This window comes from Siniperca chuatsi, linkage group LG19 (genome assembly GCF_020085105.1).
Source record: "Siniperca chuatsi isolate FFG_IHB_CAS linkage group LG19, ASM2008510v1, whole genome shotgun sequence".
Classification (NCBI taxonomy): Eukaryota; Metazoa; Chordata; class Actinopteri; order Centrarchiformes; family Sinipercidae; genus Siniperca; species Siniperca chuatsi.
Window position 1 is genome coordinate 13,038,172 of NC_058060.1, and position 22,644 is coordinate 13,060,815.

The 22,644-nt window shown below is 41.6% G+C and overlaps 2 protein-coding genes and 2 long non-coding RNA genes across 5 annotated transcripts; 2 read left to right on the plus strand and 2 right to left on the minus strand.

The window, feature by feature from the left end:
• Window positions 1-39: 39 nt before the first annotated feature.
• Window positions 40-9,352, minus strand: si:ch211-217a12.1 (alanine aminotransferase 2-like). Its single transcript, XM_044177150.1, has 12 exons — window positions 9,223-9,352; window positions 8,926-9,129; window positions 5,063-5,152; window positions 4,782-4,890; window positions 4,452-4,585; window positions 3,590-3,833; window positions 3,424-3,503; window positions 2,711-2,847; window positions 2,376-2,550; window positions 1,165-1,320; window positions 952-1,064; window positions 40-636 (listed from the first exon to the last, which is right to left on the minus strand). Exons 2-12 carry the CDS (start codon window positions 9,070-9,072, stop codon window positions 546-548), a joined length of 1,476 nt encoding a protein of 491 aa, XP_044033085.1. The 5' UTR covers window positions 9,073-9,129; window positions 9,223-9,352; the 3' UTR covers window positions 40-545.
• Window positions 9,319-21,714, plus strand: LOC122866910. 2 transcript variants are annotated; one of them, XR_006375825.1, is made up of 4 exons: window positions 9,319-9,456; window positions 11,405-11,558; window positions 20,519-20,577; window positions 20,683-21,714. It is a non-coding gene; the product is annotated as an uncharacterized LOC122866910 (long non-coding RNA). The 2 variants fall into 2 exon arrangements; XR_006375826.1 differs by lacking the exons at window positions 20,519-20,577; window positions 20,683-21,714 and adding an exon at window positions 15,665-15,800.
• Window positions 11,782-17,888, minus strand: ppp1r16a (protein phosphatase 1, regulatory subunit 16A). Its single transcript, XM_044177140.1, has 10 exons — window positions 17,642-17,888; window positions 16,934-17,004; window positions 15,714-15,859; window positions 15,230-15,333; window positions 14,885-15,009; window positions 14,540-14,665; window positions 14,376-14,451; window positions 14,000-14,129; window positions 13,718-13,880; window positions 11,782-13,589 (listed from the first exon to the last, which is right to left on the minus strand). Exons 1-10 carry the CDS (start codon window positions 17,886-17,888, stop codon window positions 13,056-13,058), a joined length of 1,722 nt encoding a protein of 573 aa, XP_044033075.1. The 3' UTR covers window positions 11,782-13,055.
• On the plus strand, window positions 17,777-18,601 carry LOC122866911. Its single transcript, XR_006375827.1, has 2 exons — window positions 17,777-17,915; window positions 18,230-18,601. It is a non-coding gene; the product is annotated as an uncharacterized LOC122866911 (long non-coding RNA).
• Window positions 21,715-22,644: the final 930 nt, after the last annotated feature.

Below are 22,644 nucleotides of genomic sequence, written 5' to 3' on the forward strand. Positions count from 1 at the left end.
AGCTGGAAAATGTCAATTTAAATGCTGGCATTGCATACATTCAGAAAACAAGTGTTTTTAATCACATTTAAGAACAGTTTAAACATGAGTAATACTAATGGCTCTACGGTTAATCGGGTTAATCACTACTATTATTAAATTGATACTTCAGACTAATTTGGCTGTATAGGTGTTTGCAGGAGAGAGATGCCCCTGTAGCAGCTTCTGAAATATCTTAGATAACATACAATCAGCACTAAAACATCTTTTTGAACATTTACAAAATGCATCTTGTAATTTAAATCAATACATCGTCACATGCTGTACATACACATGAGCAGGACTACCTTTCACTAGCTGTCTAAACGAGGAAATGTTCAAGGTTGTTCACTGACGCAAAACAGTGAAAATCTTAAAAATCTGATCTAGTGAGAATAGTCTTGAGGCAAGAGATGTGTATTGCAGGAGGTGACTGTGAGATCGCTGCCTCCTTCACACAAAGGCACTTGAAGATACTGGCACTGAATGAGTTGGTTCTTGAGATGCATTTGAAATGTGGGGGATCATTATGAAAACTCCTGCGTGAACCGCAGGTGGAACTCGCGAATCTTCTGCAGCATGACCTTCAGCTTGTCAGTGGGAGGCAAGATGGTCATCCTGGACAGAAGACAACATCAGCAGAGGCACGTGGGTTACTGGGTGTAGTTAAAGCAGAAGCAGTATTATGCTTTGAGACACAGATTACCATTCATTATTTTGATCCAAATGACTGATGACAAAAAAACTTTGAATATTAACTTGATTAACTGATTGTTCTGATTTTAGCACAGAAAAACCCATAACATGACTAATAGCTAATCACAACATGCTTGCTATAGGTTCTTGTTTTACATCATGAAGTTGAGGAAGAACAGTTAAATACCCAGGACAGTACAGAGATGGCAATGAGGCTGCCAGTTCAGCCGTACTAACCTGAAGTGGAAGGTTCCTTCTCTCTGGCCAAAGCCACTACCTGGCACCAGGCAGATACCCTCCTCCTCCAGCAGCCTCATACAGTAGACCATGTCTGGTACCTGGCCCTCCTCCTGTGGATGGTAACACACACATTTGAACACATCCACACAGACGAGTAAATCGGGGTGATGCTCATCAGTGAGATATGGTGTGTATGCGTGCAGTGCAGACCTTTGCCTTGTCGATGGCCTTCTGAGGCAGAGTGATGCGGGGGAAGGTGTACATGGCTCCCTGCACAGGGTTACAGGTGATACCGGGTACCGCGTTGAAGACCTGCTCTGTTAGCCTGGCCTTCTCTGCTAAAGCTGAAAGCACTGCTGTCCGCTCCTGAAGGGAAAAAGTTAAAGCTGTCAGGGGGTGAAAGGTCACATGAATTCAAACCCACAAAAATATATAAGTATACTGTATATTATAAGTCTTTAATGTCAGATGCTGCTAGTTTATCAGCAGGCAGTTGCCAAGAGCCAACAAAGTGCAAATATCAGTGGTAAATTGGTTTTTTAAATATATATATATATATATATATATATATATATATATATATATATATATATATATATATATATATATTTATTTATTTATTTATTATTTTTATTTTTTGGCCAGGACAAAACACACACTGAACCAAATAACTGCGAAACACACGGGTGCAAACACATACTGGGTGCTTTTTTGGAAAACGAAGGCTGCTTTTGGAGAAGCCTTGTATCTGGTTTAGATGGGGACCCCTGAATCAAACCCAGCATTTGTTAGTCCTTTGGCCTCCATGTGGCCAATGGAGGCACGACAACATGCAGCCTGCCACCTACCACAATCTGTCAATAAGCCTGCAATGATGCTGAACAAAGTGCTTTTTATGTCCTTGTTTCAGCGTAAGCTACGCCCTCTGAAGGTGGGAGGGAGTAGTACACCAAATATAATACACGATGACTCGAGACAAGATGTTTGATTGGGTTAGAACATTTTTATTTGGCTTCTGTTTGGTTGACTAGGATGCTCGTACAAGGTCAGGTGCACTGCAGCTACAAACACAACTACAAATCTTTTGCTGCTGGAGACTCATATTACCCATGGACACACTAAAGAGCATCAACCTAATATCTTCCTTGACCACACAATGTTTCCACTTACCTCTTCCAACTAACACAGGCTTCCAACATTACAACAGCATGAACAATACATATGAACCTCTTTGCAAAGCTCAAAAGCTGATTATTCACAACCGACTGAGTGCCACGTGAGTACATTCAGTACAGGCTTTATGTGCTTGGATAAACGGCATGGAATTTACAAGTATTTACTTAAGTAAATTCTGTGTTTGCATATACTCAAGGCATTGCCAGGATGTGTGCTAGCAGGTGTGTGCGAGTTTTTTTTCACACCTTCATAAACGTGGTGTAGGAGGGCTCCTCAGGCTGCGGGGGGTTGACCACCAGGCCCAGGAGAGCCTGTCCGGGGACAGGCGGGCACAGACGCACCGACACCAGTTTAGTCAGTTGGGCCTTCACCTCGGGGTCCATGTTAATCACCTCCATGTAGCCTCCACGGAATCCACACCTACCAAAAGCAAATAGAGAAAGGGAGTAACTCAAACAAAGTATACTCTTAGTACAGGTGATGGACACGTCAACTAAGGTAATTTGTAAGTGTAAATATATAAGAAAACCTGATGTATGTTTCATACACAAGTCTAGTCTGTGTGTGTCTAGCTACTCACTCTCCCATGTAGCATTTGGAAGTGGAGTGGAAGGAGGCCATCTCCACTGCATTGTAGTATTCTGGTCCCATCTCAAACAACACCTTCTTAAAGGAGTGAAACTTACAGCCCTCTGCATACACATTATCCTGGTAGACCTGGGAAAATGGGAAAACAGCTTAAATACACAAGGCCTTATTAAAAATACATCAATATCCATAAAAAAATTCTAAAACTAAATCTGTATACAAAAGAATGAACTGAAATGTGCATATGTATATCTACAAGAGTTGCCATGAAGAGCAAATGTGCAGATAGTAAATGATATACTGTATTTAACTTATGTACATGTAATGAATGAAAGTATGTTGTATGAGAGTATGTTACCATTTTCAAAAAAGGAATTTTATTAAATATTTTGGAAATCAGTTGTCAATTTGAAATGTATTCAACATCAACAAGGATGACAGATAGGTAAATTCCTGTTATTGTTATTTTTGATAATATTTTATCAGTGTAAATGCATGAGGGGGACAGATAGTTGCGCTGCTCTGTGTATGGGTTGAAACTTGAAATTATAATTCTGGTTGCATCCCAAATAGTGATGTAAAAGCAGGTGGGCAGCCTTTGCAAAAACAAAACACTTGTTTTGGCATCACTAGTTTTGTTCTTTAAGACAGAAGAAACTGGGAGTGAAAGACTCCTGAATTGAGGAAATGACACTGGTGTATTACTTCATCAGCCATGAGGAAGAGATGCTCCTCTTTAGCAAATCGGATCACATCTTCAATGCACTGTCTGCTCTGGACCTGACCTATCACACAAAACAACCAGAGCTTGATGTAATTCAGGTGTGCAAATTTACAGCAACTGTAATGAAACTACCATCACCAGACATACCGGTGGGGTTTCCAGGGTTGATGATGCAGAGGACACGGGGATTGCAGTGCTGCCTGGCTGCATTGAGGGCTCTCTTGAGCTCTGCAACATCCAGACTCCAACACTTGTCCTCGTCCAGGTAGTAACTGATCTGCACGGCACCCAGGTCTGCCAGGGCGGCCGAGTACAGAGGGTACTGAGGGATGGAGATCATCACTCCTGTACGGTTGCGACCCTCGCCACACACCAGCAACTTCAGCATGGTCTGGGATTAGGAGGAGGAGAGCAGACGAAAGGATGAAAGTGGAGAAAGGAGGAATATTAGATGGTATTTGGAAGAATGTACTGTATATAGACTGGCAGGATTTTGCTTTCAGTGTCAGAAAAGCATTTACAGTATCTAATAAAGGAAGGTAGATGTACAACCAATCAGGTCTGGTGATTTGGCACCCAGGCAGCCACATAATAAAATGTAAAAGGTTCTCAAAGAGTGCAGAGCAGATCTACTTTATGACAGCAGACTAAACAAACACCTACATGGTGTGCCAAAAATGACAGTTTAACACGACAAGCAACAGTAGATCTCTTGTAATGCAGTAGCTGAGTGTATCTTAAGGTCATTTGGTAGCCTGATTAGGTTGCATAAAACTGGAGAAAGCTGCATTGACAGTGACAAAGGTCTGTGGGTGGAGTAAAGCCACACATGTGCAAAGTACGGCGGAGTATATAATTAACAGAAGTTGAATAAAGAACAGATTCATAGGCCAATTATACCAAAAGTATGTCACTTGTGCTGGATTAACGCAACATATCAACTTGAGGCCTGACCTACAGTTTGTCAGCACTTTTCTGGAGAAGAGACAATAAAAAGTGTAACCCATACCACAATAGCATCGCTGGCCCCAGTGGAGAGGTAGATGTTGTCAGGGTTAGACGGGATTCCACCATCTCTCTTCTCTATGTAGCGCGACACATCCTGACGAATGCACTCAATGCCCTGGCTCGCACTGTAGGCCCCTTGAACACATTAAAATGAACTTTGATTCAAACAGAACATACTACATTGTTCAGTTGATGTTTAAATAGTGTAGACTCGTCTTGACCGTGCAAATAAATTATTAATGGGTAGGCAAATGGAGGTGGATGCTAGTGACGTGTGTGTAGGAGGGGATGTAAATGTGGTTGGTGGCGGCAGCGGGGGGGGGGGTCCGACCTATACTGTGGCCTCCGCAGGCCTCGAGAATACGCCGTGCTCTTTTCTTTGCATCCTCTGGAAACTTGTTGTCTTCCAGGAGTTCAGGGTAAGAACACAGAGCCAAGACCTGAGAGAGGAGGACAAAAAAAAAAACACAACATATCTGACATTAACAGGCATCCTGACACATGTATGAATGTAGTAAGCAAAGTTTCATGTGCACTTATAATGAGTACTCCCTGCTTATTAAACACAAGCACTCAAATGACTTTAGGCAAAACCGTACAAAGTGTTCCTACCTGTCTGAGAAATGTGATTGGTTTCTGACCCATAGCGTGGGCGTCGCCTATGTTAGCCTTGATGACCTCTGTGAAGGGTTTCTTGACTCCCTGGAAAGATAAAGACAGAGAAGTTAAGTCTGAGCAAAAATTAAAAAAAAAAGGTGTAGAAGTGCTAGAAAATACAGTGGAAAGAAGTGAGAATCTGGTGACCTGTTATCTCTTACATGTAGCAACAGCAACAACCAGGATGTGTCTGGACCCGTAACAAGGAGTAAGAGGGAAGGAGACACACGAGACTCTCTACAGTGAGAAAAGTTAGGCTTCCATTCTTTTGCCTGCTTCATTCATGTGCTGCATGTATGTATTTCCTGCACAGCCAGTTTACATGACTAACATCCGGTTACAAAATTGATGTTTATCAGGCCTCAGGCATTCTTTCACATATTAAAAAAGGTCATGACGATACGGAACACTTTGCATTAGTAAAACCTCAAATTGTCCCTCACAGGTCTTCGGTGGTGGGAAAATAAAATCTTTCAGAGATAGAGGATTAATAACTACATCACACGTCCCACTCATCTGCGTTGTGACCACCTGGTGGCTCTGCATGTAAATCAAACCAGAGACACTTGTATTCATCTCACACATGCATCTTCTCTCATTAGTACCCTTTTGTTTTACCATGGCAACGAGTCTGGCTTGGCTTGTGAAGTGCTGGCCTGGGCAGGCATGACACTGCTGCTGGGGCTCACAGAGACACAAAAAAACCTGTTTCTGGTTGTGGACTTAGTCGAGAATTGCTGGCTTAATCCAATCGCATGACGAGCTTGAGTCATTTTCCATTTAATTTCTCTCCTCATCTAAACCATTTGCTCCTTTTACCAACTCAATATTCATCTTCATCTCTTTGACCTAATTGGTCCTGGTTTGGTGCCTGCAAGTCGAAACATGCTGCAGCTGTTGCTGTTTATCAGATGAGGTGATGTGACAATAGGTGTACCCTGTTACTTCACACAAGGGCTCAGCAATAAGGTTTAAAGAGATATTGTGATAATCATGAGGATTTTTTGGCTTTATGGTTTGTGTATTAAAAAATCACATCATTAAACGAATGCTGATGTGAAATACAATGTTAAACAAAACAAAAACTGTCCAATAACATTATTTGAAATGTTTAAAAATGCATATCTTTAGTTTTAGAATAAAAATGTACTTATTGTACATTATTATTGTATCTTATTGTTATAAACACGCTTGCACAGCACAATCATATTGTCATAAAATTCTACTCAAAGAAGAAAAATGATAAAAGTTAGTCATTACACAGCTCTACCTCTAGCCAGTTGCTTCTCTTGCTGTAGAGAAGTAGTGAAATGCCTGACTCAACTAAACACAACCAAATCTGGCCTCTCATTTACAGTTCAGGTACAGACATGTACAGAATATTAGTTTTATTGGTCTCTCTCTTTCCCACAGTACTCTACATAACCCGAGTACTGTGAACGTAGGACAATTACACTCTCATGCACTACAATGCAATATGTTATATGATATATTCAAAACGCATGCTGTTGACATGATTCAGCATGTTCTACATGATACAATACAAAAGGCCTCCAAGGGCACAGGGAGAACTTTCCTTTTGACTAAGTCAATTGTATCATTTCTATGTCCTTGCATGACCGCAAGAGCAAGGCCTACAAGGTTCAGATATGAGCTTGTTTGAAATCCAAGTAACTGGACGCAGCACGTTCCCTTTTTAGTCCTCGTCCATGCCTCGTTCTTGAGCAACAAAGAGGCTGCTGTTCTCTGGGAATGAGAGGAGCCAGTCGGTTCCCCCGGCTCAGCACTGCGTTCTCCTGCTCACTCAGCACCAGGCACTGATTACACGGGTCGGACCAGTGAACCAGGCCAAGAAACCCCGTGGGTCACCAGGCTGAATAGAGCCTGGCCTGAATTCACATTTCACTTAGTCTTATGATATAATCTGAAACTGCCATCCCTCTAACAGTGTTCAGTCATGCTAGAATAATTGGAACTGCTCTATCTAATGCAAATTGATGAATAACCACTGCTGCTTTGCTCACGTGATTTATCTAACTCAATACTATTTCTAACAAGATGCCAGTTGAGATGAAAGTAACCCTCCCAATTTACTCAGAATAGAAGAAATGTATGAAAAAAAAAAAAAAAACACCAGGTGGATCTTTTCTGTGATGTAACAAACTATTGCCTATTATCGCCACTCCATTGTCACAGACAATGCAGACTTGCTAGCAGCTGAGACCCAAGCCTGAATTAGCTTACTGCAGTGCAGGCACTGTCGTGCCAGATGTCTGGGTAAGGATTTATAAGGGTCATCACCATACCAGCACACGCATGCACAAATACACACACACACTTGCATAAAACCTGCTGAGCCGTCAGTAAAAGTGTTCCAGTCACAGATCTGACAGGAAGCACTCTCACAGATAACTGGTCAACTGCAGTGATGAGAACCCTCCTGACCCCTCAGAGAATTCTTGGATTTCCCATTTCAGATTGTTTCCACTCATATCTGCATTTACACAAGTGGCGCCGCTTAACAGGTGAAAGTAAACGGGGAAAGAGGAAACTTTGCTTTTCAGCACACACTTCTGTTCTCTCAGGGGAAAAAAACACTTGTCAACACCCTATTAAAAGGCAACTCGTGTTGACCTAATACGCTATTTATGTAGAAAACAGGCCTGTCTAAACTATGTTCGTGTCTAGTTATTCTACTTATTCCAGTCAAACATTGAGCATAAGGTTTGTTTTTGGTTTTCTTTTTATAAGAGGAGGAAAAACAAGTGGACTACCAAAAACTGTAGCACATTCGGCAAAACTGGGGCTGCTTGTAATGAACCTCCTTGCAGATAAAGGCTTCTGACGCTGCTGGGCCTCACAGCTGCGACTTCGTCCAATGAACTCTCTCCCCTGTGGGGAGGAGGGAGTTGGGCAAACCCAGAGAGACAAAAGAGGACAGAGAATGTACCCTCTCATCTTACATAATAACACTCCACGATATATACACATCCTCCACTCTGGATCCTGCGGCCACCTCAGGCTAGAGCAGAGTGAAATGTACTCAAAGCCAGCTAGACCTGTCCATTCCAGCTCATTACATGTCTTCTGAATACGACATAACTGCAGAGAGGGTTGCATTAAGACTCCTGTTCAACTTGCTTGCCATTCCTTAGGAAAGCATGGGGGATCAATATTACCAGAGCAGAATAATATGACTTGTTATGCACAGCAGTGCAGAAGCAGAACATAACAGGCCCACCACTGCTGTCATGCAGGAACTTTTAAAAAAAACTGACCTACTGTCTACATCCTGCCTCCACTCTCTCAGCCTGTCAGCAAAAATTGTCCAAGGCAAGCATCTTATTCATCTGGGGTACCTACTTCTCTTTCCTCACTCTTTAATTTCTTACCATATCTCCAGGAAACAGAGCAGGGAAATAATATTTTTACCACTGAGAGGCACTTTTAATATTTTTTGGAACTGCATTGTTTTTAAGAAAAAGCGAATTTCCAAAAGGTATTTGAAAAAAAGATAATATCATCAGCTTTAGACAAAATTACTAGTACCTGGCTCTTGGCTTAAGTCAAATTCCAGCAATAAAAACAATAATTCCAAAATGTGATGTGTCACATTAAAACGTCAACTGTTTGTAGGAACATTGATGCCACGTGATTTAACTAAATAAAAACAGCCTTCGCCTAAATCCCTACTGAGTGTCTCTTCAGCATTACTGTAATATTAAGCGTTTTCTCTTTTTCCTCGTGCATTATCAAACTTTGCTCAGGCCCGCGTGCACGGAGGCGCGCGCGCATTGCAGCCCCACACTTGACTTTACCTCTTTCAGCTCCTTCTCTATCTGCATCGCCCGCTGGACTATAGGACCACGGACCGCGTATTCGACCCGCCTCACATTGGGGTTCATGTTGTCCAAAGTCAGCACCTTGCCCCGGCACAGACCCCCGTTCACTGCCTGCTGGGACATGTCTATTTATGTCACGCGCACGCCGTTTTCCGCCGATGTCACACACTGGACTGATATCTGAAACATAAAAGAAGATTAAGAAATATCAAGAATGAACATTAATCCGTATCTGTAACTGTACATGAGCAGATAAAGGGTATCAACTGTTACCAGTTGTTCGGCAGAGTAGCGGGGTCGGAGTCACTTTCCCTCCAGCAGCTCTGAGCTCCAACTGACAGTCGAGCCTCTTGCCGTTCATATTCCCAGCCGACCGCCACGCCTTCGCTCGCTCCTACTCATGATTGGCTGGATTAGGATTCTTCAAAGACTTCGTCTCTGCTTTCGGTGTGCCAAATGACGCCTTCGCGTGCTGTCGGGAAAACGTTATCTCAAGGGCAGCAATGGGTAAAGAAAAAATCTTTATTTGAAACGCTTTAAAGTTTAAGAGGCAACTTTTAGGAGTAACAGACTAGCCTAATTGAGTATTATGAACTGTCATTTAAGTGTTTTGCAGTGGAGGAAGAAGTATTGATAAGTATTTCATCAGCTAAAGTAAACGTACCAATACAACTATATAAAACCACTGCTGCATTCAAAACTTCAACTCGTAAATTGTTATTTTTTTGGCCACTTGGAGGCAGCCAAACACAACATGGTAACAATTTAGAAAGTTGAAATGGTGAACAGTGGCTAATTTACACATTCAGCAGACAAGGACCAACATTAGCATTCATGTTAATTCGTGTTTGTCCACCTTGTGATGAATGAAAGAGGTGAAGTTAAACGGGACATTGCAGTTTTTACGAAATGAGAAATTAGTGAGATATTAGATATTATTCAGTCTGGTGTAAATTCATCCCAGAACACGTCCAAGTGCTAACTTTTAAATTACTTGAAAACGCTCTGAGAAAGACAAGCCATTGTTAACACATTTTTAAAATTCACTTCTACATTAAAGCAGTAATAACTGATTTTTTGACCACTAAAGTGCAATGGAACAAGCTAAACACAAAATTGACATATCATTTAACGAAGTTGATTTGGCTAACTTGTTAGGTGCTCATTAACACATCCAGCAGACATGGAGCAACATTAGCATTTCTTGAAATAGCTGATTGGTACAGCAAAAGGATCAAATTGTCTTGGAGTAACTGAATGTCTCATGAACATGAACACTGAGGAGCTTTACATTTAGGGCTCTGTGATTGCCACTGTGACATAAGGGTGTGTATCTTACAACACTGCTTGGGTGTGTTGTGTTGGTCTTGCAAGGGATCATGGGGCAGCATGTTTTGTCAGGGATCCTGTAATCAGTCATGTGCCCTGCATTATGAACAAGGAGATTTTAAAGAAAGAGCCCTTGAAGTGTCTTGTGTAGAGTTTCCCTTTGTGGTTGGGGTTAAGGCAGGTTCAGGTTAAGGTACAGTAAGGGGAAACAGACTGAGAAACAGTTTTGGCATGAAGGTTTTCTGGCAGTCAGAGATCAGCAGTTAATCACAGGCCATCTCTGCATTTCCCAGCCTGTTATGTGGTTCACAGCACCTCTCAGGTCTTTATTAAACCACGGAGAACATAACATGACACAGTGTTGGTGTAAAATGACGTCACACCAGCCTCTGCCCTTTGCTCTCGAAGAGCCACCTATTGAGTTAACAAAGGAACAAGTTGGTAACGAGAGGGCAGGATTTCAAAGGAGGCAGTCGCTGATATGCAAAAATCTTCCTTTACCTGTCTTTTGTTAAGGCAGGAAAGAGAGTCACAGAATAAGCTGTCTGAGTGTGAGAAGGACCGAGTGTGAGACAGAGAAACCCCCCAGATGTCTTGGAACGGGCTTGGGAAAGACATTTGATATCCCAAACTAAAACTGTTCACATACAAGCATGTGATGCCCTGGTGACTTTCGTGTGTCATGCAGTGCATATTTTGGCAGCATCACACGACACAGTCTGTTCCATTTAGCCTACACGTAATTTTAAAAGACTGATCAACATCGCATAATAGATAATACTTTAAAACAGCTCTCTAATGACTTAAATATGAGGATTTGAATATTTACAGGACCAATCCTGAACCAGGTTCCCTTTTTAAACACACACCGTGCACAGCTGATACCAAGACCACAAACAACGTGTCCTGGACAGTATTAAAATCTGTGTGTGTGTATGTGCGTGTTTGAGGGTAAAGCTGAAATTCTTGTAGTCTTAAAGGAAAACCACTAGAACACGTTTTCAAAGATAAGGCTGCAACCTGTAATGTTAGAGTAAAGGGCACATACAGTTTTATCTACATGTAATACTTTTACAACTTGAGTGTACTGGAGTGTTTACCACGTGTATCATGTCTGCCCTTACAGATGGATCAGAACGGGCTGTGACATTCGAGATGTGCTGAAAGTGAGTGACCGCATAATGTAACAAGAAGAGAAAAGGCAGTGGGGAAGTGTGTAAAATGTGCAACTGCTCAATTTTACCACAAGGGGAAGACATCCTCGACTTCAGGGATAAAAGGTCGGTATCTTGTCTCCTTCTCTAACCATAAGGCCATTATTTGACCCTAAAGTGGCTTCCAACACAAGTCTAATGTATAAAAAGCCCCCCATAAGTTGCAACGAGATGTTTCTTTACATGTTTTTCTGATTCCCTACCTTTAAAAAATACCTAGAGGCATAAACAGTCATAATGCCCAGATCCATTAAATAAGACCACTTGCATAAAAAAAAAAAATACAAAATCATTTGTGAAAACATTTTTATATTTAGTTTTTCTAACAGGGCTCAGTAAAAATCACTAACAAAACTGAAATGCAAAACAGAAATTAGAGTGCATTGACAGCACATCAAGTTGGAGTCCATATCTGATAATCATTTTATCCCACTGCTCACCAAATTTACATGTGGGACTTTGTGCAAGCATTGCAAACCTATATCAAATCTGCCACCTAAAGAAGGCACCAACCTTTGACAAATAATCATATCACCATCATATCATCGTTTACTTGGTTTGACAATAAAACTATATCTCTTTGATAAATATCTTGCCTTCATACTTTTATCTTTTTTTCAAAAAATGGTACAAGAACTGTACACTGTAGGCCGTATTCAGTATCAGATAGAATAAATAATGTGATTCCATTTAGAGGGTAGAAAAATAGAAATCTAGAAGTGATAATGATGGGCTGAGTAAATTATCCACTAATTTAAATAACGATTAGCTCACATTCTTTTAGAGACAAACAATTTACAAATTGCAGCATTACAAATAAATGTAGGCTTTTTGTGCACTGGAAAAGTAACAAAAGTAAATGTCAGTATATTTTCAGTCCAAGAAAAAAAAAAAATCAAGCAAGGAAACAGTCCTTGTTTACACCTGTGTGTAAATTTAAATTCAGAATAGCTATACCGTATACTGAAACTATCATGACCAAGAAATCTCCTTACCGCAAAAAACATCTTGCTTATAATGTTAATCTATGCAAATGTGGATCACATACCCGTCATAGCACTCAGTAAAGAAAACAGAACTATAACCTCATTCTTCATTTTAAACAAATCATCTTGAGCTCTCAATTAAATTTCATTCAGCTTTACATGGATAATTCAACTTATACATGATTCTAAGGCTTTTCAATGAAATGTAATTCTGCAGTAGTTGAGGATGAGTAAAGTAATGAATAAACACTGAGCAAAGTAAATCTTTGCTTGTGATTGCAATACCGGAATCTGTAATTCTCCTCTGAGTCACTAAATAGACACCTGACGTCCAACAGGTCGTGCAGCTCCTAAATAAGAAGAAGCAACAGGGAATGCTAGGACCTTCAGTGTAAACCCTCATTGGCATGTGGCTTTAACTTACAGTCTTCAGTGATTAATTTCAAGCATGTCTGTTTTGAAAGGTTTTTGCCACTTTGGAGTGTAACATGCCCAGCTTCTCCACTCTGTAGGCAGTGTGTATGTGTGTGTGTGTGTGTGTGTGTGTGTGTGTGTGTGTGTGTGTGTGTCAGGCTGTCTACATGAGTCCACAGCAAGGCTCCTTATTGTTAGACTGGTCCTCCTCAGGGGCTCTGAGTTTCAGCAGCGGAGGATCTCCACTGGCTGGGGTGAAGTACACCTGGCTCGTGTAGGCCACCTCCTCTGCGTTGGGGGTCATTTGGAGCTCTGGCTGGGCCTGCGTGGTTGTCGCCTCGGCTGCTGCCACAGAAGGCTCCTCCTCTAAGGAAGAGGGCAGGGGTGGTGGAGGTGCTGGGTACTTATTGAGCTTGGCAGCTGCCCGCTGGCGTTTCAGGTCAGCCAGGGTGTGGTGCGATTTCTCCCGAGTCATACTGTCCGCCCCCTCGCCCTCTGCAGACCCTAACCCGGCTCCAGATGCAGGGCTGAGCTGGTAGGAGGCGCTGCGATCCATGCGACCTCCACCACTCCACAGCTCTCCAGGTACAGAGGAGGCCAGAGAAACAGAGGTCCCTCCATTACCTAGGCTGGACACAATTTTCCTGTCAGCAGCCTCCAGTTCTTCTAAACGTGACGTGGCTCCACCACCAGCAACCTGAAACAAAATAGGAGCATTAATGAACATGTTTGTTTAATCTGCTTCAACTCTTTGAAAATGTGACAAAAAAACAGTAATAATGAGACATTTTCTTTTAAAAAGGCCACGACACTGAGCTCACTCACCATGGTGGCATGCTGATGCAGCTCATTGTCCGTTTGTCTGTCCTCATCGTCGTCCTGTGGCTCTGGCTGTCCGCCGCGCTCCTGCCACACCATGGCCTCTTTGTGGTGCTCCCGCCGGTACAGACTGGAGCGCTCGTTCACACTGACACGACGTACCACCTTACTGTAGACAAATGAGAGAGGGGAACAGTAAAGTACTAAGCTGCTCCAACTTTACATGAACGTTTTTCACCTTCTGGTTCCCCCGAGCTCTCTTTATCCTGGCCTCATGTCCCCTCTCACCCTCTGCTGCCAGTACTAGAGGCTCGTCTTTGCAGTGTGCCCTTCTGCCGGTCCTGGCTCTTCATGATAGCATCGTGTTTGTGCTTTAAGTCTATCAGTTTTGCTCTGACCTCTTCATCCATACACACATCTGAAAAGGCAGCAACAGCAAAGGTTAAGCGACTGGAAGGTATGAAAGAAAAGATGCTAACAAGAGAGCTATCATTGAGAAACATTTAAGAAATGGGTCAGGATAATTAGTTCCTCTTTTAACAGATGCTGTTATTACACTCTGAGCAGGGAATTAGCATTACATCATTAAAAAAGGGTCAAGGTACTGTCATTTACATTTTTTGTTTGAGTCAATTACAGGACCAAAAAGGCTTTCTGGTCTTACCCAGAGGAGTCTCCTCCAGGACAGACTTGGTGTTTAAACTGGCTCCATGGGCCACCAACAGTTCCACCATTTGGATCTATGGAACAAATACAAACAACACTATTAATGGGTCATTTAAGAAAAGCCAAAAGGTTCTTATGTTTTGGTTTGTATGCAGCACTTACTTGTCCCCAGCAGGAGGCGGCATGTAGCGGCGTCCAGCCATCAGAGTCCTTCCCCTCCACCTGAGCCCTGTGCTCTAGCAACAGTTCCGCCACAGACATGTAGCCGTTAGCAGACGCTATATGGAGCTGGGAGAGACATTCAACATTAATCATTTAAGTGTTGACCTAGGGAAACACTAGTTTCTTGGCAGAGCTTTGTGATTTTGGTTGGTTATTCAAAACATTTTCTACATTTCCTATAACTGTGAATGTACCCTGGGATCACAAATATAGTTAAAACCCCTGGCCTATAACTTTTATCTTTGATTTTCTTTATCTATACAGTACATGTCCCTCTTGTCTCACCAGTGTTGCTCCATTATTGTCCTGAGCGTTTAAGTCTGCTCCGTTCTGAACCAGAGCCTGAATGTCAGCCAGCATGGCTGCCTCTTTAGCCCCTCGACATTCATCTATACGGTCCTGAGTTATCCCTACACACACACACACACACACACACACACGGGGACAGAACCAATGATACCAGTTAGCACACAGACACTAACAGTCGCAGCGTACAGCGGTTAAAGACATTTGTTTTAATTTTGGTTTGGGACTGGGACATTGAGTGCCACTTGATTTCAAATGTGACAGACAAATGAGGGAGATGTGTGACAATTCAATAACAGATTTGATTTGATTCAGCTTACTGACCCTGTTCAGCCATAACCATCTCCAGCAGCTCAAGGGTGGCCTCATCCTCACAAAGGTCATAGGGCATGTTGCCATCCGCATTGACAGCCAGCAGGTCAGCCCCTCTAAAGCATGCGTGCACAAACACACACACACACACACACACACACACACACATATATGTGCAAAGACATTTGGATTAGAGTACTAAATAGTGATACACCCTGCTGTACTCGGCCACTCAAGAATGTTCATACACCTGCAGAGTGTTTTGAGAGTCAAGCTGTAGCCATATTTGCATTGTTTATGTAAACTAGGTACTCTCTCCAAGAAGGCTTTGGTCTAAAAAATAATATCAATTCTGCATAAATGTAAGGATAAAGCAACATTTATCCTAATACAGTCCACAATATATCAGCTTATGAATTACATTTTGATTTTTTACTGTTATGACAGGAAAAACTTTCTATGGTAGAAATGATGGATAAATCATGGGAATACTCACGTCTGAATCAGGAGCTGCACTAGTCCAGTGTGTCCACAGGTGGCAGCAGCATGCAGCGGTGTCCACAGCTCACTGTCACAGGCATTCACACAGGCACCAGCATCCAGCAGGCACTGCACTATCTCCACAAAGTCATCAATGCAGCACTGAGAAGGGAGGGCATATATTTGGATTTTGTTTTCCCTTAATAATAACAACCTTCATTTAAAAACTGCATTTTGTGTTTACTTGTGTTATCTTTGACTAATATTTAAATTAGTTTGATGATCTGAAACATTTAAGTGTGACAAACATGCAAAAAAAATAAGAAAACATTCTGTAAGCAAACAAGCACAACGAGAAATTGATAAATCTATGCATGATTATTTATGGCAACTAATACACTGGCTCGTGTTATAGAAAACATTTGCATGCATGGCCCTGCCTTCACCAAGATTTCCAAGGGGAAGAGCAGAGTCAACTGCTTTTATAAAGAGTTCTCTGTGCTCACAAATACCCCTCTCATGAATTTATAGTAACATGCGTGTGTGTTAAATTATAAAGGGAAATAAACAACATACAGAGCAAAACAGGAAGGAAGTGCCCATTTGAATTGTAAAGGTGTGTACGTAGCTTTAGATTTGTGTGTTTCAAGGTCCCAACATACAAAAAACATCTTATGATGGTTTCTTCTAAATCTAACTGTTCAGGAAAGGAATGTAAGTCTAAGCAATTTGCCCTCACTCTTCAAAACACTGGCCCTCAAACTAAAATGGTGGGAATGAAACAGTGTGTTCATGTAAACTAACTTAAGATAAGTTAAGCTTCAGACAAAATAAAGGCAAACAGTACTTAGTGAGCTGAGAGCTGTGACTGCACACGACATAAACACACACGCTGCACAAAAGGTGACCTGCCCTGTTAAGGGCAGTTACAAAGTGTTAGTGTAAAACTGTGTAGATAAACTCATCCCAGCTATCTGAAGAGATTACAAGATTATTACCACATGTTGGAGTTTGAGAGTTTTTCTGGTGTGCTTTAAGTGAGGTGCTAGATGAATGTAAAGGAATACTTAGGTGGGACACAGGTGGCAAACGTTAACTGGGACTTGATTCCCTATCACCACATCACTGGCTTGGTTGTGCTTTCCAGTGAACACTACTGGCAGTGTCTGCAGAGGGGAAGCCGGTGAAGGATCATGTCACTGCACTGGCGAATCCCACAACTAGGTGTGTGTGTACCTGATGTAGGGCTGTCAGTCCATCCTCGTTGACCAGATCTGGGCTGATGCCACTGTTAAGCAGCTCCCTCACTAGAAGAGCACACACACACACACACACACACACCTCAGCAGAGTCCTTTCCACATAAACATTATAACACCTGGCACATATCTGTCTTCCCTTAATAGATAAGAAATGATACCCAGTCGGCATGTGCGTGTCTGTGTGTAGTTTAACAATGAACTTCAAAGCTTTGCCACTATAATTAGCCTTGATCCTGCAGATGACAATAACGCCATTGAAAACAAAATGCCTTGACTATTACAATAAAGTGTGACGTATCCTGTATAAATTATGCATTTACCACTTCCTTTGAATCGTGTGTTTTGCCACCGGCTGATAAGTGCTTATGTCTCAAGAAAGGCCAACAGCAAATCATTACAACACCAAGAAGCCAAATGCAGAGGTCATTGTATCCCCTGACTTTTAGAGTGGGGCTGCTTTCACATTATGGGATTTTGATGGTTTTAGGTGGGAAGACCCTGGTCTTAGTCTTGTATAGAACAGTCTGAAATTACATGTCATCCTGTCGAGTTCCCTAAAATACTTATGCTTCACTGATTTACTTCTAATTTAATAAAGAGTAGTGTTAAAGGTCTTCAGTACATACAATTTGAGGCTCTCTAACATGACTTTTCTTTCTGAGTGGGTTTGTGTTTCTACCAACCCTCCTCCAGGTCATTGCGTGCAGCTGCATCTAGCAGGGTGATGGCGTTTGAAAATTTAATTTTGGTGGTGCGCGCCTTCTTCTTATCTGCTTTGGCCCTTGACCCTCGTGCTGCATCCTTCTCCATCTGCGCCCAGGTCTTCAGCTGCTGAGCACGACGCTTCTGGGCATGCTTCAGGCGTTCAGTGGCACTCAGACGCCCGATCGTGGCCATCTCAGCCAGCAGCTCACCGTGATCCGCTGCCATGCCACCCCAACACTATGAACTGTCAAGGTGGCTTTGCTTCTTTATTCCTGTTTGTTTCTCTTAGTCCATGAGGATATTAAATATAAAAGTTTCAGGTTTCCAAATTTCTCATATTTTTTGTGCCTCTGAAAGAGGTCCTTCTGTAAGGCCAAACAGGCCTACGTTAGGGTCTGTGGTAGAGCAAAAAAAGATGCTGCAGTTTATCTGTACTAATATCTTTTCATGAAAAACAAAAAGAAAATTACACAACTTATGTTGTACGATCAGGTGGCAGATATCTCCATGACTTGAGAAGTAAGCAACATGTAGAATAGTTGCAATGTCTCTTTCCCATCTTTCAGATGATAACTTTTATGGTGCCATGGAAAAAAGGCGAGAGAAAGATGTCCAAAACATCCAAGCTGTGGATTGTAACCAACTGTCTGTCCTCCCATCCATATCAACTGGCCAATGATGCACTGGGGGAAAGAGAGACAGAGAGAGAAAAGATAGTACTAGAAAGGCAGAGTCAAACTACTCCCAAGGTTAAATGCTCCACCTGAGCTTCTAATCCGAAGTGGTGGTGGTGACTGTGTCCAAGACGTGGATCCAACAGAGGGGCAAGTCTTTCAGAATCCATAGTGAGAATATGGTCGCAGTGAATGACAAATCCACAAGGTAGGAAGAACTGGAAAGTTTAAGCAATGACAATATAAAGGGGCATTAGCAGGTTTCCCACAAGGCCTACTTTAGTTAGTGCAGACAGTGACAGGATTCAAATATCCCTTGATGTTGAGTGAACTTGCCGTTGTTGTGCACTTTTTGGCAAGTCTTCAGAAGAAGCAAGCTGGGTCCGAAGGTTTCAATGATTTGTTCCTCAACGACTGTCTTCTGTCTGCAACTGTGGGTGGGGAGAGAGAAGAAAAAAAAGGCAGGGATAAAAAAAAAAAGTGCTGTGTTACAGTATAATGTACGCACGCTGCTCTCCTAATCCTGTTGTTATCTTTAACCCCTGAGGTCCTTCCCCCTACTCCCTCCTCTCCCACTCCTCTCCCTAAGGAAACCTGAGATAGTGGGACACTTTTCATTAATGATTGACACCCTGCAGCCTGACGCACATTGCTGCATCGGTATACACACAGGGAAAGACAGAGAGGGATGTTGTGGAAAAGCGTTTAAATAGCTAGTATGTGACATGTTTCAGTTCAAGTACTAACCCTGGCAACCTCGGTCAGCAAGATCGCTCTCATTACCTTTCGTTAACTTCCCAGGTGAGTTACGTTGTTCACACACACTCGTCTCTCTCCAGGCTACGCATTTATTATTTAGGCCTGGGCCTGTGAGCGCTGAGAGGAAGGTCAACTAGAGGCACTCAGTGAGATAGAGAGAGTGACTGACAAGACAGTAGCCCTGAGCCTCAGAGCCACTGCAGCAAGCAGCCAACTACCTGATAGGGTGGGAGGTGGGTAGACCACAGCGCTCCATAAATCAGGTGATTAGACGGCAAACAAATGAAGGGTGATTCATAATGACCAGTTACAGGGTTCCTCTTTGGTTTTTAACCCAATGAGGTCACAGCGACAGGTTTAAAGCTTTAAAATTGTTTTCAGAAATTACATTTAGTGAGTTTTCCGAAGATTCTTTCACAAGAAATAAAGCAATTTGTCAACTTGTATGCTTCATTTTTAAATTTGTGGAATAAATCCAACTTTCCATATACTCTGGTTGGTTGATTGATAATTGGACTGGCGGTGATGCAAACAGGGCAGCAAGTCGATACAATTGGTAGGTACCATTTTTTAATAAAGCACCCATTATAAAAAGAGTTTAAAAGTTGTACCTTATGACTATTAATAAATCATTTACTAATGGTTTATAGATCAGTTATAAAACATTAATAATAGAAACTTTTGAGTTGCCTGGTTGTGAAAATTCCCTCTGGCTGGTGTTTATCCTTTCTGTTTGGTAATAACGCAGTTATAAATCTATTAAATGTTTCACACGTTCTAATAAGCCATTAAGGCCACAGTAATAAATGTTAATAGGTTGTTAATAAATTGATTTTATCTCAGGTTTTACCAGAAGGTGAGTGGTCAATTAGAGAGTTTACCTGATGACCTAAGATAAATCAAGTTTCCTGCTCAAGGAGGATAAACACCAGGTAAAGGGATTTTTCACAATCCAGCAACCCCAAAGCCTCTTGTTATTTATAGCTTAACTGATATATAAAGCAGTAGTACAGGAGTTATTAACCATGAATAAAGTCATTAATTACAATGTACAAATCCTTTATAAATGGTGACTTATTAAAAAGGAGTAATATAACATACGACACTTGAAGAATGTTACTTGAAGAATGGCATGTAGTGTCTACAGCATAACTACCAATATGTGTAAGTATTACAAAGTAAGGACTATATCTAAAAGCCCTCTGTACATTAACATTTACAGTATATAGAGAGCAGGCACAGTTTCCTTTAGGCCTCTTACCTGGCCAACTAAAATCTCAATAGTTCTTGCCTTGGGCATAGACAGACTTGTCATTTGTTCCTTCCTTCTATTTTTAGGATACCTAACCTCTCACCCTTTGTCACAAGGCACAATGTAAGGATTTCCTTAGATTGAGGTAATAGCTTAACTCTCCCCCATAGACTGGCAGACCACTACAAGGACCATTCATTCAAACAATACACACATGAACATGGACTTGGTACGTACAGCATCGAGACATGAATGATGAATGTTAGGTTCATTTATAATCCCAATAATCCATGAGGCGACTTTCTTTAACCTTTAACCTGTCTTCCTCCTACAGGAAAAAGCCATGGTGTCCAAAGTCCATGTTCAAGTTAAAAGGTCAACAGGAAACAAACTTGCCAAACTCCTGAGGAACAATTAAGGCTTAGCCATATAGAGTTAGTAGCCTAACCTGTTTTTGGTCAGTATTTTCAACCACAGTTACCAAATGAAAAAGGGAGCATGTTTTGTGGTATTTTAAGGGGCTTTAACAGGGAGAAAGGATTGAAGAAATATGGAAAATCCCTGCAGGAACTTAACCGCTGTATTAGTAGGATAATGCCAGACACAATCTGAAAGACCAGTGAAATAAAGATCCCAATCTAACCAGTGTTAGTATTGTGTGGCTCACAAATGAAACTTATTTTTTAAAGAACTCATTCTCATAAAGCTGTATTTGACTCATGCTTTGTTATTGCTCACATCAGACTTTAGTAGTAAAACAAACATTTGTTTGATTAGAGTTCATGTCAAATGCAGTGGTGAAAAAAAATGACTTCCAAACATGCCATGACATAAACAACAAAAACTGACATTGGGCCATCTGTTTGTTATAATACAGCTGCTTAATTCATCTGTTGCTCTGCACTTTGGTTCATTTGTGCAAATCAGAAGCATCAAAAAATGTTTACATTTTTGCAAACAAGATGCTTCCAATGTTCATTATATTGTTTGACGTGAGTCCATTAATATTTCAGAAGTTTGCTGAATAGGCTATGACAAACAAGCAGTGTTAAATGTTCTTGCACATGCACATCTCAGTGGAAGGATTTTTTTGGATTTGTAATATTACCTTACCTTGATTTGTAATATTACCTAACATTATGAAAATGAAGGCTGCCTTCATTGGAAAACTGGTAATGTTCTGTTAGAAGTGAATGAGATTTCTGTGCTCTAAATCTAAAATAACCTCACAATAATGTGTAAAGCAACAGTGTGTCCCACATAATGAGCAGACAACTAATGTGTGTCCCATTGTCTCCATATATTTTTCTTTTAGTGCCAATCACTGATCATGACAATAAAACCGGTTTACTGTGTTTCCACCCTCACCCAGATACTGCCTCACCTGACTGCAGGATCTGTGCTGTACACATAGCTGTAAGTGCAGAGTCACAATGTGTTGCACAGACATACAAGTGAAGCTTTGGTTGGTGAGTCAAGTCATTTTATTTACATGTCAACTCACTTCTAGCCCCTATTGAAAACATGTGGGATACTCTAAAAAGACAGCAAAAACCAACACAGACCTTTTCTATCTGTCAGTCTGACCAAGCTTTGATCCAAATATCATCTCTCTAGATTCACTTAATAATCTCATCAAGAACTCAAGCGTCTGCCTTATAACAGGTTAAATACTACTCAAAACCATAGACTCCTTTAAAGGTTTCTTAGGGCGGGTTCACACCAGTCTTGTTTAGTCCGGTTAAACCGAACCCTGGAGCACTTACTCGCTTGGTGCTGTTCGTTTTGGTCGGTGTGAACGCCACACTCGAACTCTGGTGCGGACCCAACAACCGCTCTCTGGTCCGCCTCAAAGGGGTGGTCTCGGACCGCTGTCAAGGGAACTCTGGAGCAGTTAATTTCTTGTGTGAACACCATTCGAACCAATCACAGGAAGCTTACCATTGTATGTGTCATTTTATTGGGTAAAAAACATCTTCTCTTCCTGTTTTGGTGACTGGTGAACTACTAATGAACCAGTCGTCTTCTGTGATAAGACTGTCTGATGGCAAAGGGTCTTTTGAAACAATGTATCATCCTCGCATTGGTTCGATTCAGGGACAAGACCTTTATGTGTGAACCCACCATTAATGGACCACAGTAGACCTTATGGAGGCTGCATCAGCAAGCAAGCTGTTAATATGCTGGTACATTAGACGAGCATTCAGCTTTGCAGAATGTGGGTCTATAACATAATTTGATGTGTCATTGGTTAGGTAATTGGTAATAGTAATTAGGTTTACTCATTACATAACAT